Source organism: Castor canadensis, chromosome 10 (genome assembly GCF_047511655.1).
Source record: "Castor canadensis chromosome 10, mCasCan1.hap1v2, whole genome shotgun sequence".
Lineage (NCBI taxonomy): Eukaryota > Metazoa > Chordata > Mammalia > Rodentia > Castoridae > Castor > Castor canadensis.
The window spans coordinates 2,774,090-2,787,086 of record NC_133395.1 but is presented as its reverse complement, the minus strand read 5'-3'; the positions used below and the strand labels follow the sequence as shown (position 1 = coordinate 2,787,086).

General features: G+C 47.8%; 1 protein-coding gene across 1 annotated transcript in view; it reads left to right on the top strand.

Annotated features, from left to right (window-relative positions):
• Col4a2 (collagen type IV alpha 2 chain) overlaps positions 1–12,997 on the top strand; it is a 155,502-nt gene that overhangs the window by 30,799 nt on the left and 111,706 nt on the right. The window contains exon 4 of the mRNA XM_020165712.2: positions 11,427–11,507. Within this exon, the coding sequence (XP_020021301.2) occupies positions 11,427–11,507 (81 nt within the window). The remainder of the gene's footprint in view (positions 1–11,426; positions 11,508–12,997) is intronic.

Genomic DNA, 12,997 nt, shown 5'->3' with positions numbered 1-12,997 from the left:
AGGAGAAAACCCCCACACACACTGTTGCAGACACTTCACACTGGAAATGGCAAGGCTGGAAAAGTCACCTGTGTCCTTGACCAGGCTGGGAGAATAGATAGAACTGGTTCCTAAGACTTCACAGCATCTGACTGGGACCCCCTACCAGCCCCAGCTAAGATTTAGAGTCAGTGTTACTCAGACCTTCCAGTGCAGCGAGAAGACTGCTCAGTCAGTGTGAGGTCATAGCAAAGGAATCTTCGGTCATTGCCATCATGTCTGAGGGCATTCATTCGTACCTTCCACAAGCTGCCAAGCGATTAACTTGGCAGTGAGTACAGGAGAAAAAGCAAGGCAGAAATTCAGAATTCAGGCTTAGAAACCAAGCCAGCAGGTGCGTCCACAGGCTGTGGCATTGGTACCGTGCCACTCTGTGACACTGATGGTCAGATTTGCAAGGATGAGGCTCCGTGTGTTGAAAACAGAGCCTGCCCAGGCAGGGCCGCTGCGGTTCTTAGCACGCCAATACAAACCAACACCCTCCTTGCCTGGACCAGTCTTCAGCACCCGGAACAGAAATCTTATTGTGTGATGGAAAGATATCGCTAGATCTCTTGTTTTGTTCTTGTCTGATTTTTTCCCCAAATTTAGCATAGCAGGAGGAGTTTGGATAGAGTTCTTCAATGGGACTTTGAATGGCACTTCTCTCAAATAAACGGCTTCAAGACACGGATCCACCTCAGTTCCTACCAGCAATTCACTTCAGACCTATTGCCAACGCCAATACCATACACAGTTTTAGTCCCTGCCAGAGAATCCCAAGAACTGACTTGCCATATAAATAATTAGAGTTTAGTATAGATAGGGTGTGAGGTAATGCCTATATTAAATGAGGTTTTGGTAGAATGTCTCTCACCTATCTGAACAACACATACACAGACTAGCTCATAAATATTTAAGGGTATTTATTCTGAATTTAACATAGGGAGCTCTGAGTAGCTCATTTCTCGCTCCGACTACAGTGATGGCCTCTGGGATGAGAGCAGACAGCTACTGATGTCTTGTTTTCCTCAACACCAAGTCAGAATAGTGTCCCTAGGGCTCCAAAATAACTAAATGATAGTGACCTTCATAAAAAGCCATTAATGTCAATTTTCTTATTTTTTTTGGTGAGAACTCCAACACTCACAAGTTAGCAGTGAATGAGAGAACGTTGGCATATTCTGCTGTGTTGAGGTGCATCTAGCTCGTCTTGCTGGCAGGCAGTTGGTGGGTGCAGTGAAGCCACTTTGGTTCACGTGTGTTGTTTTCACTGTGCTGTTGGCATCACTAAGTCACAGAGGAGCTGACGCATAGGTACACACAGCACACTACTAAGGACTTCAGTACTGCTTTTAGGGTGGCAAGTCCCAGCACCCTTTCTCTGGCCCTGTCAGGACACATGCTCTCCTTAGAAGCCCTTGCTGCAGCTTCTTCCAAGCATTGCTGTGACATTTTGCCTTCACTGTTCTTTAAGAAACAGCCCTCATTAATGTAGCCTTTCTTACTGACTGGGAAAGTGCCATGTCTATTAAGCGATGCTGTTATTTTTATTGGAGTGATTACTAATTTTATTGGTGTCCTAGTTATAAAGTTGAGTACGGATGGAGTGCCCTGCTCCAGCCCTCTTTTCCCCATGTGCCCTGTTAGTTTGCTGTGCGATTTTGCACAGTGTGAGGATTTTTCAGTTACAATCATACATTGTGTTGTGGCAGAAATTCCTGTACTTAAAAGGACGTAGAGGGACAAGTGGTGAAGCTGATGTGGGTCTGACTCTTTTTCCCAGCATGGGTAGCTGGTGTGAGTGGATGGGACAGTGGGATGTGAAGAACATTCCAGGCTGGAGGAACAGTGCTCAAAGGCACGTTCTTTGAGGAGGATGCAAACCCAGAGGTGTTCGAGCTCAGTGCATTTTAAATCCTTAACATTCCATTGGCGTGGGAAAATATTTTGTTAAGTTGAAGTTGAAATGGAAGGAAACTTTGAAAATGGAGGAAGAATGGGTCCAAGGAGGAACAGAATGCAAGGTGGCTTATGGTTCTGGTGTACAGTATGGGGGAGGGACCCAAGAGGTGGCTCCAAAGTAAAGGATTAGCACCAGAAGTACCTACCTAACAAGGCATTGGAGATTAATAAAAACACAAAGGGTGACATATAGAATTAAGGGTGGAGAGGTAGAGGGGACAGGGAAGGCTATTTCCAGCAAATGGTCTGTTAATAGACTCATCAAAGAAATCTAGGCCAGCAGTCAGATGGCTTTGAAGGGAGATACCCGCCTTGTGATCTCATCGTGTGTGTATGTGTGTGTGTGTGTGTGTGTGTGTGTGTGTGTGTGTGTACATGTACACATACACCAGCTCCTGCAAGGTGGCTGGAGTGCATGTCAGCTCTCAAAGTAATGCCAACTGTGTGGCAACTCCATTGTGACATCAGCAAGAAGGGCTTTAGTGACCCATGACCAGACCTGTTCCCCTGGTATGCTGAGGCTTAGCCAGCTGAGCACCCAGCACACAAAGGTGGGATTTGGTAATGAGGGGCTTTCCTGGAGAGCTGAAGCACTGTAACTCGAAGCCTTCAGAGTCCCAGGCAGGAAGTCATTCAAGCTCAGCTATTAGTAAGACCCCATTCAACACAGAATTTAACCAGTGATTTGTAAGAATTCTCTAAATGTGGTGAAAATAAATCTCCAGCTTCTCTGCAGTTGGAGCCAAAGCTGCCACAAATATGAGAGGCAGCGAGGGGTGCCATGGACAATGGAATCGGCTTCGGGAAGCCCAGAGGAATATGAAATGAAAGAACACCAGCCATCAGCCATCAAGACATTAGATGACCCAGATGGACAACCTTAAAGTGCAGGCAGCCTTACTTCATTCAGGACAGCCCCTCGTGCCTCAAGACAGACCTCCCCTGCATTTCAGAAGTCTGCATTGTCTCCACGCCTGCTCTTCAGCGAGCCTGTCCAGGGTTCCGCCCCCACTGACACCTGCATGGTCACTGTTTTCTGCCCGCCTGCCTCCTCCCAACAGCCTCACCCCAGGTCCATTTCCCAGTGTTCACTACATAGATTCCAGTTTCTGGACTAGATGACTCAAGATGAGGCATCTCCAAATCTCCACCCAGCACCTAACAAAGCAGCATGGCACAGGAGGCCTGGTCGCCGCCTCCAAGATGGCTAGAGATAACTACTAATTTTACTAGCTGTCCTAATGGGATGCTGTGAGGGAACAGGAAGGGATGCTTGTGGACCAAGGGCTCAGCGTCTGCATCCCAGGGACCGTTGTCAAACGTCAGCACTGTGCTGGCTTCCCCATGTGCCCCGCAGAGGGAAGTACCTACCTGCCTCACTAGACAGGAGACATGCTTTTTGCATCCAGAAGGGCAGAGAGCATGAACAGTGAATAAACAGCCAGGGCAGAGGATGTGCGACAGGAAATTCCAAGCCCCCCTCTCCTTTGCTCTGCCCACTTGTCTCCACCTGCACGCCTGGGCCCACCCACACCTGAGCTCATCCCTTGCCCTGGGCCAGGTATTTCTGAGGGAAGCATTGGCTCATACCTCCGGCTGGGCTTTAGCTCTCGTTTCTGTGTCTGCAGTCCCAGGCCAGCTGTCTGATGTTAATGACCCTGAACCTGGACAGGACAGGGGCCTCGAGGACAGGAGACCTACAGGAGGGTGATTGTCTTGTTTTGATTAGGTCATTCACTGCCCAGATTCAGCCCTTCATCACAGCCCTTTGCCTGCCATTCCTTCTCCTGTTTGCTCCTCACTCCAGCTACCTCTCCCCACTTGCCTGCCTGCCATTCCTCAATCTGAAACTCAACAACCTGTTTATTCTGCTTTCTGGCCATGTTACCCTTCACGCCAATCAATGTTGTCACTTGGGAAGTGGTCTGGCCTTGGTCTCTGGCCTGCTGTACCTTCTCCCATAAGAAGTTCCTACTGTCAGTCTCAGTGGTGTGGCCCTCACAGGTTGTCTGGTTAGAAGCAAATCCTATTTGGAACACACCACTGACTTGTAGCTGCCTAAGACATAGAAGGCGGCCCTGTTGGCTAAGAGTTGCTTGTTTAAGTGTGTAAGTATGTGAGTATAAAAACAGACGGCTCGTTCCTGATGACTCATGGTTACGTCTGCTGCTATGGCGACCAGAGGGCAGCAGTGCTGCTCCACAGGTGCACACCTGGCTCCATGGAGGTGAGCTCTCACAAGACATGAAGGTTGTCATCCTAAAACCTCTCTTCAGCTTGCCATTTTTTCTGGTCTCCTGTTCTGATCTCCAATTTCCCTCCCGAAGCCTCCCAGTTACATGAGAGCAAGTGGTGGCTCTGCCACCACCATGCTAGAACTGGGCGCTCAGAGTCAACCAATCCATTGGGGTGATTTGTCCTGTGTGGGAGACTACTTCTCTCCATCAGTTGCCTCTGTCCCTAGCTGGTGACTGTCAGGATGCTCTAGAGTGGCCATGTTCACTTCGAGTGCCCTGAGATGCTGTTAAACAAAGAGACCAAGTTGGCTGGATCTCCTGCCCGCTCGCTGGGGAGAAGGATTTTGTTCTTGTGTGCATTGTAATTCATGTTTCCTTTCCATATACCTTGTCCTACTAATACCATGTTGGAATTATTTCCTTAATTTCTAAAGCTGCATGTGGGGAAATGGCTTATATTTCCTGTTTTGATAAACGAATAGAATTTTACTGGGAGCCTTGTTCCTGAGTTGGCTTTCTTCTTGGTTGGCCTCTTTTTAGATTAGGGATATTTCTAAAAAGCCCAGCATGGCTGGACTTGTGACAAAAACAAAGACTTATATAGATTATGTTTCCTTAAAATATGAAAGATGATTCCTTTCAACAATATGTCCCTGAGGATGGGTTATTCAGTACTTCTCTGCAGAGGAAGTTTGAATTAGATGCTGGGGGCAACCCAGTGTCTAGATTCCCTTTAGAGAATTGTTCTTTTTGGCTGGAGGTGTATTGGCTTTAAAAGACTTCCTTGGGCAAGACGTTTCTTGGAACATGTGGAGGACAAAATATTCTTTGTTTTAAGACAGTAGAGTTTTGTTCTTGAATCTTCATATAAATTTGATTAATACTTACTTTTTATGTGCAAGTGAAAACAATGCCTGGCATTTCTTCCCTTTCACTAGCATTCACTGTATCAACTTTAAATGATGCTCACCTCTGCACAACGCTAGGTGCGTTTCCACAGGCTCTTAATTTACCCAGGTGTTTCGCACCGGTTGTTAGAGAAATAGCGAGTCTTAAGGGTCTTGCATGTGTTTTATTTTCTGGCATTCAGGTTACTGTTCAAAACCACTTTTAAACGTCCTAAGTACCAGTACTGGTACTGGGAAGAGTGGCACTGAGTGGTCTGCATGCCATGCTTCAGGATTGTGTGCACTGTTCCACCAGGTGGGGAAGGAATGTTTTTCCTGTTGGCCTGATGGGCCATGGTCCCTGGTAGGACAACATGATATCCCTCTTCTTGCTGTCACTCGAGCCAGCGCCCTGTGGCACCGGATGCTCCCTTAATCTTGCAGCTGCCCGTTGATCTCTGTCAGACCCTGCGGAATCCCGTTTATAAATGGCAGAGCCAGTGAGCCAGTGGCTCAGGCACAAAATTCTCCAGTTGAACCTGATGGGGCCCTGGATCAGGAAGCTGGATCCTGGGTTTCCTTGGGAAACCCTGTGTCTTCTATTCTCTCAGAGGCAAAAAGCTCAGCAAGCAATCTAGACCATGTATCCAGAGCACTAGGATGAACGGTCATGAGAACAGATGGATTTTCAAATCCTTCCAAAAGGAATCATGCCAAGCTTCAGAAAGACTCCAAGGAGAAGCACTCCTGCAGAAAAACCAAATGAGAAACCCCCCGCCCAAAGCTTCCCATCAGGAAATGTCTGCTGCATCCCAGGCGAGCACGAAGTGATCTCAGTGCCTCTCCAGCCTCCTGCTTCTGGGCAGTCCAGGTCACCTCCAAGTCCCATGACTTCCATTCAGTACAGTGGTGCTGGCCCCCAGTTCAGAGCAGGACACAACTCAGCCCTTGCTGCAGAAGAAGGAAAGGAGCTAAAAATGCCTTGGTGCTTCCACTGGAAGTCCAGCATCTGAGTCCTGGGTTCTCAGAGCCCCTAAATGCACTGCAGGGATTAGGGGTCAGAGGGAGGTCTGAGGGTGTCAATTTCCTAGGAGGGACTTAGTGTGGAGCTGCTTAGAGTGTGGGAGATGCCACCTTCTCCCCAATCAAAAGCTGAGAGGTGTACAGCCCCGGGTTCCACTACCACCCACCCCAGCCTCTTCACTATGCTGGGCCCACCACCAAGTACACCCAGTGTGCCCACCTGGAAGTCATGTAAGATGGAAGAAAGCAGATAGATCTTAGGATTTGCATCCCTCAGGAGGGGAACTGGGGAAGCTGCTTTTGCTATGGGTCCACATCCAACACTCAGGGTAGCACGATCCAGATGACAGAACAGCTGTTGTTCAACCATGAGTTGCTGACCTTTGTGACTGTGTGGAAGCCCCTGCCTCTAACTAACACCCCACACACACCCATTTCACCTGTGAAACTATCTCTGGCTGCATCCTCCTCCCCATCTCTGCCAGCGTCTTTACCACCATGCTCACTCAGCGTTCTCGTAGCCACAGTACTCTCTGCTCTTCTCTCCCTTGCTGGTTCAAAATCACCCATCCTTTATCTTGTTCTTGAGCAGACAATCTTCTGCACTTCTTATGTTGGAGCTTCTTTGAACTCTGTCTTATTGCCCAAAACCACTCCTGCAGGCTCCACAACCCTGCAGGTATCCAGAGCAGATGATGACTTGCACATTAGTGTCCCCTCCTCTCCCTTAGGAGTGCAGTACCTCTGCCAGTCACTTTTGGTCCTCTGCCTTCTTGAAGGAGGCAGTGCTTCAGAATGGTGGGTGACGAGATGGGACTGTTGGCATGTCTCTAGTCAGTGTTTGCTCATTTGCCGAGGAATTGATGGCTGATCACCGGGTCCTTCCTTAATTTGGAAATTAGACTCACAGGTTGCAATGTTCCTGCGTCTGGGAAGCTGCTGAGCTGGCTCCTGGTTGAGCAATGACTAGGACACTCCAACCCTGTGATTTGTCTGTGTCCTGAACTGTAAAGCAGCCATGAATTGAAGTTGAGTCCTGAGCTAGAAGCTGGGGGCCCAGCAATGTTAGGACATCCCAAGGGTCATAAGAAGAATGGACTTCAGATTTGCCCAGGTCAAGCTGTTCTCAGCTCCCTGGATGATAACACGAAGGTCTTGCTCATCTGGGGCTGGGTCTAGGGGAGCCTTTGGGTCTTTTACAGCCACAAGGCCTGAAGGCTAATGGCTATCACATGGCCTTGGTGGGATAGGGGAAGAGCTGAGTGAAACTGTCTGCTAACGGATGTGATCCAATACTCATGGCCTCCTGGTTTCTGACTTGGTCTCCAATCACCCTCTTCCTCAAACCGTTTACCTGAATTTAAATCCACTTAGGCATTTGTTTAATCAACACTCTTGTCTACTTATTCATGCACCACAAGGGCAGAGACAATGTCTGACCTATCCCCACTTTGTATCCAGAGCCCTGCTCTATGCGCAGTCTAGCACCAATATTTAGCAAAGAATGAGTGAGTGAGTCTGTGAAGGGAAATGGCAAAGAATTAGTGCCCAGCCCCTGATGGCTGTCCTCATTGTTTGGAATTGAGAACGGCAGGTGTCCTCTCCTGGTACATGTGGTCCAAAACACAGGCACTTTAGTGGTCCCAGAGCTCCTGGGAAGGAGGGACTTCTGAGGGAATCTAAGGACTTTTCCAGGGGACAGGGACCCTCACCAGCTTTTGCACATCTTTCAGTATAATTGGTCATCTGGGGCCATGTGCTCTTTTTCACCTTAGGATGAAGGACATCCAGTAGGCAGAGTTTGGCTAGCTCACCTGAGTGACAATGCACAGCTCACAGCAATTGGGTATTGCCATACCTGGATGGGTCTGTGGTGCCTTCTGCCCTGGCAACTTCGTTGCCTTAGCTATTCCATGGGTGATGTCAGTGGCCAGCACACTTGCAGGGGATCTCGGTGAGAGCTAGGTGTTGCTGCCCGGGAATTCAGATTTCAAATGAAGTTAACGGAGGCTCTGTGTTTCTTTTTAACCGAAGAGTTTGTAGAATGAGAAATGTAAGATGCTCGGAGAATTCTGAAATGGACCGGAGAGGGGAAGCTTCCCCTCACAGAGTCAGAAGTGAACACACATCCCAGACCCAGTCTCCACCACTGAGGTGGAAAAGGCTCCTGAGGCGGAGGGATGGCAGGAGGCAATTGGCACTTTTATTGAGGATTTGGCACGAGGTAGGATCGTGGTCATCCTTGAGTTGTGTTGAGCAGTAAATCAAGGGATAGACATACAGTGTGGGGTGGCAATGTTGGCGAGCTGTTGGGATTCCTCTGTTGGAGAAAGAGTGGAGACACAGCTGTGGGGCCCCACATAGCAGTCCCCCACTCTCCTCATCCAAGGCCTCGCTTGGGAAGGCATTGCGTCTTGAAAATGTTCCAGAGCCCCATACCCTGTCGGGGGAATGCAGAGGCTCGGGTCAGAGACATGTTCAGTTTGTAAGAGTCTGTCTGAAGTACACCAATGAGTAAATATTTCTGTGGATCCTGGAGACCTGACATTCCACTGTGCGGCTCTGAGGGCCCTTGTAGATGCTGGGATTCTTGAGAATCCCCCTGCAGAATAAGTGAGGTGCTGGTGGGAACACATGCATGCACACACACACGTACACGCACACACTCATACATGCACACACATGCACATCTGGAATGATCATGACAGAAACTGGTTTGGTTTCTAAAGACCTGCCTTACCTCATAAGATAGGGTATCCAAGCCATTGTCACTTGGTTGAAAAGGTGTTGACACTGGGACGTAGACACCCTCTTATCCTACACATCCTACTTCCAAAAGCAAGAAAACACCATTTGATCTTGAGTAGGTAATGAAGAACTTCTTTCTATAAGTAAATCCAGGGAATATCCTAAACTTAGAATAGGGAGTCTGTTAGATCAATTTACAACCATTAAGATCATTTCAACCATTGATTTATATACAGAACTTTGGCAAACACCTCTGAAATCAAAATTAAAAATAGCCTGTGAAGCAGGAGATGGAGAATATAAGCGTATACTTTCCCTCAATCTACACTGCTTCTGCCCTTTCCAAACAACTGGAGAGTGAATTATTGGGTGAACCACGGATACCTGCCAAGGCACCTACTCATCTCATGGCCATGTATAATGAAGGATGGCTGTGGCAAGCCATCAAGGTTTGTGTCCTTGGTCCTAAGGGTAATCCCTAAAACCCACAGTTCAGCATGGAGCTCTGTTTTAGAAATCACATATTCAAAACCTAGAATTTATGAGCCCCAGTGTAGATAAACAGTGAAGCTGGTGGTGGCGGGAAAAAGAAAAAAAAAAAAAAAAAACAGTGAAGCTATGAAAAATTGGCAAATACCTGGAATCATATTTTGAGGGCATAAAATGATTTTATATGTGTTTACTCTTATGCTATGTAACTCAAGCTGTCTCATCACCTTAAGAAGACAACCAAGAAGAGATTTGAAGGCTCTTGAACTGTTGATTTCTTTAATTGGAATTTTGGAATTCTTCGAAGTAGTGATTGACATATCAGATATGTCTTTAGGTAAAGATTTAATATCAGCACAAAATATGTAGAACTGTGAAGCGAGACCTCTGGTACAAAATCGTTAGCCAAGGAGCGGAATTTGCCATTTGAACAAAGAAGCCTGGAGGAATTGTAGCAATCCAGATAGTTCCGGGTCACAAGTTTGCTGGTGCATGTCACACCCTGAGTGTACACAGAGCCTGTGCTGAGCAGGACTTGCAGAGGGGCTGTGGCAGTGCCATATGCACCTCCACAGGGACACCCAGTGACAGTGGGAATGGGGAGGATCTGGCACATGTACTGCATGCAAAACTTATAGAGGAGGTTCCCGGTGAGCATCCTGCCAGGCTATGGAGGTATGACTTATAACTCACAGGAGGCAGAAGCGCTTCTAAAATGCAATGCCGTGTAACACGGAAGGGTTCTGCTGTCTGCTAAGTTTTGCTTGCACCTTGAGGTTACCCAGTGAACTACAGAAGCTAACTGTACAGAGTCCCTTAAGTGTAACTGCCAGTCATGGGCTCTGTGAGGGGCATAGGGAGGGCATTTGGCTGAAACTGTGACTAAGCAAGAAGGGCCAGACTGAGATTCTCCTGAGACTGGCTGCACCAGCTCACACCTGTGGGGGCCATGGGGTGGATGCTTAGTTAGTGGGAAAAAGGGAAAAATGTGCTAGCCAGTTCCTAATGTAAGTACCCAGTCCTGTGAGCCATCTGAAAGGGAGAGCCAAGGGACCTCTCCACAGGGGCCCATTTCAGAGTCCTCCTCCAGTCTGCAGTATGGAGGTCCAGAGTGAGAAATGCTTTCTCCCCATTGGAACTGTCCAGCCAGGGAGCTCCTTTAGCTACCCATAGACTCGTTTAGGAGTGATGTCTCTGACAGAAAGCTCAGTTGCACCCCATCCCTCCATTGGGAAATGCTGGTCTCCCAATTTCCCCTCCTTGGCACCAATTATGTGTCCTGCAGGGTGAGGGGGAGAAGGTGGGCTTTCCCGCAGACGTACCACACCTGAAGTCGCAGGTGCTTTCTGCAGTGGAGAGGAGCGCTTGTCATTCTGAAAGGTGCATTTGTAAGTTCCACCTCCTCATCTGGGGGCCCTCCCTTAATTCACCACACAGGCGTTGCATGATGGGTCCTGGGGAGGTCATTTCCAGCCCCTTTCTCCCAGGCTGCTCCTGCTCAACCCTGGCTCATGTTCTCCAAGATGCTTCACTGCATCTCCAGGCACAATGGAGAAGCCACTTCCATGCCCTTGGGTTCCCCTCCCTGCCACAGCCTTGACACGTGGTGCAATCGTAGGAGTACTGTCACTATGTTACCCAGCACCCTGGGTCCAGGGAATGTTTTCTCAAACCTAGGACCAAGCTCAGCATCTGCTTTCAGTAGCCACCTGGAGGGCCATGCCCACCACATGCTCTATGCCAGGAGTGAGGCCTCCTGCACCTGTGGACTCTGGGTGGCAGGGATGTGCATTGTAAGCTCATTGGCTGTGATAAGAATACCGTCCAGCATGGGCTGTGGGCAGCGGAGCAGGCTGAGCACACTCAGGGCAGGAGGAGCTGAGACCTGTCTGCCCCCTCCACATAATCTTGCTATAAACCTAAAACTGCTCTAAAAAATGCTTGTAGGATATTCTGAACGAACACCTGGCTGTTAGCAGGGGAAGGTCTCAGCAGGCTGGATTAGGATGCTGTGATGCTGACTTAGGTAACGCATTCTGCTCTGTGTTTGATTCTGCAGGGTGTGAAGAAGTCTGACGGGCCCTGTGGGGGAAGAGACTGCAGCGGGGGCTGCCAGTGCTACCCTGAGAAGGGAGGACGGGTAAGTGAACCTCTGTCTGCAGTGAAGGTGCCTCAGTCACCCATCAAGTCAGTTGCATACTGTGTTAAGAAGTTTCATACCAATGTATTTAATATTACACAAACTTGGACCAGTTTGTGCTACTTTCCTTTTCTCTCGTTCACTGTTAGGAGTACAGACACAGTCATCCCTCGTATCCACAGGTTCCAAGACCCCCCCTGGATAGAATCAGAGGGTTCTCAAATCCTTTATGGAAAATGCTACAGTGTTTGCACAAAGCTTACGCACAACTTCCCGTGTACTTCAAGTCATCTGCAAAATACTTTTATACTTAATACAATGTAACTGCAAATCGATGTTATGCTGCTTTACTTAGGGAATAATGGCAAGAAGAAAAACTCTGCATGTGCTCATGTACTCAAGGGCATTTTTTTCAAATACTGTCAGTCCATTGTTGATTGAATCACAGATGCAGAAGCCAGAGATACAGAGGACTGACTGTATGTGTGCATATGTGTACATGGATGCATATTACTGCAATGATATTTTGTGCTTATATTTTACATAAACACTTTATAAAAACATTGTATAAAGAAAAACATAGTTGTCTTTGTACTAGTGCAAGCTAGGCATACAAGCTAGAGAACACTGGCAAATTTTACCAACAATGGTAACTGTAAATCTAAAATCACTCTGAATGCTGTTTATATAGCTCATCCCATAGGGAAGAAGAAAAAGTCTTCCACTGTATTTTCAACATCACATCTGGTAGATTTTGAAATATTGACTGATACTGGGTTTAACATGTTCAATATTCAACCAAACCGATCTCTCAACCTGTTGTCTTTAAAACTGGTGTGAGTCTTGGTGTCACTTACTTTCAAAAGACAGTATTTTGGTCGGGGATGGAGCTCAGTAATGTAACATGTACTTAGTGTGCAAAAGGCCCTAGATTCAATTCTGAGCACCAAACAACTAATCTTAAAGATCATGTTGCTATTTGTGTGTTCAAGCCTCTGTAGTATGTGGCAGGGCGAGGGGGGGAGGTAGTAGTGTTTTGTTCTTTGCCACTGTCTTCTGCATCCTCCCTTCCTGGGTTTTACACCATGCTCTCGAGGACTCCCTCACGTCTACACTTTTGCTTGGTCAACATTGCCTGCATTTCTGTTGTCAGAAATTATAACAGCCCTCGGTGTCCCAGGCAGATTCCAAGGTCAGCTTTTATAGCAACTGGTCCCCATTCCTGCTCCAGGCAGAACAATCCTTTTGGAGTGCGACCCTTGAAGCCGGAGTGTTATACTCTTGCAGTATTGTATCTCTACTCCTGAGTCCCCTCCACCAAATCTACCAGGTGACATGGGTGGCAGGCAGGGAACCTCTTTGTAAATGTGGCAGACTTATGCTGATATGTGACTGCATCATCATTACATTAGTGGCCCCAAGATCAGAGCCTCCATCTTCACATGTGCACCAGGAGTCACAGCCCCCAGAAAGGGACCTTTGGTTTTAGT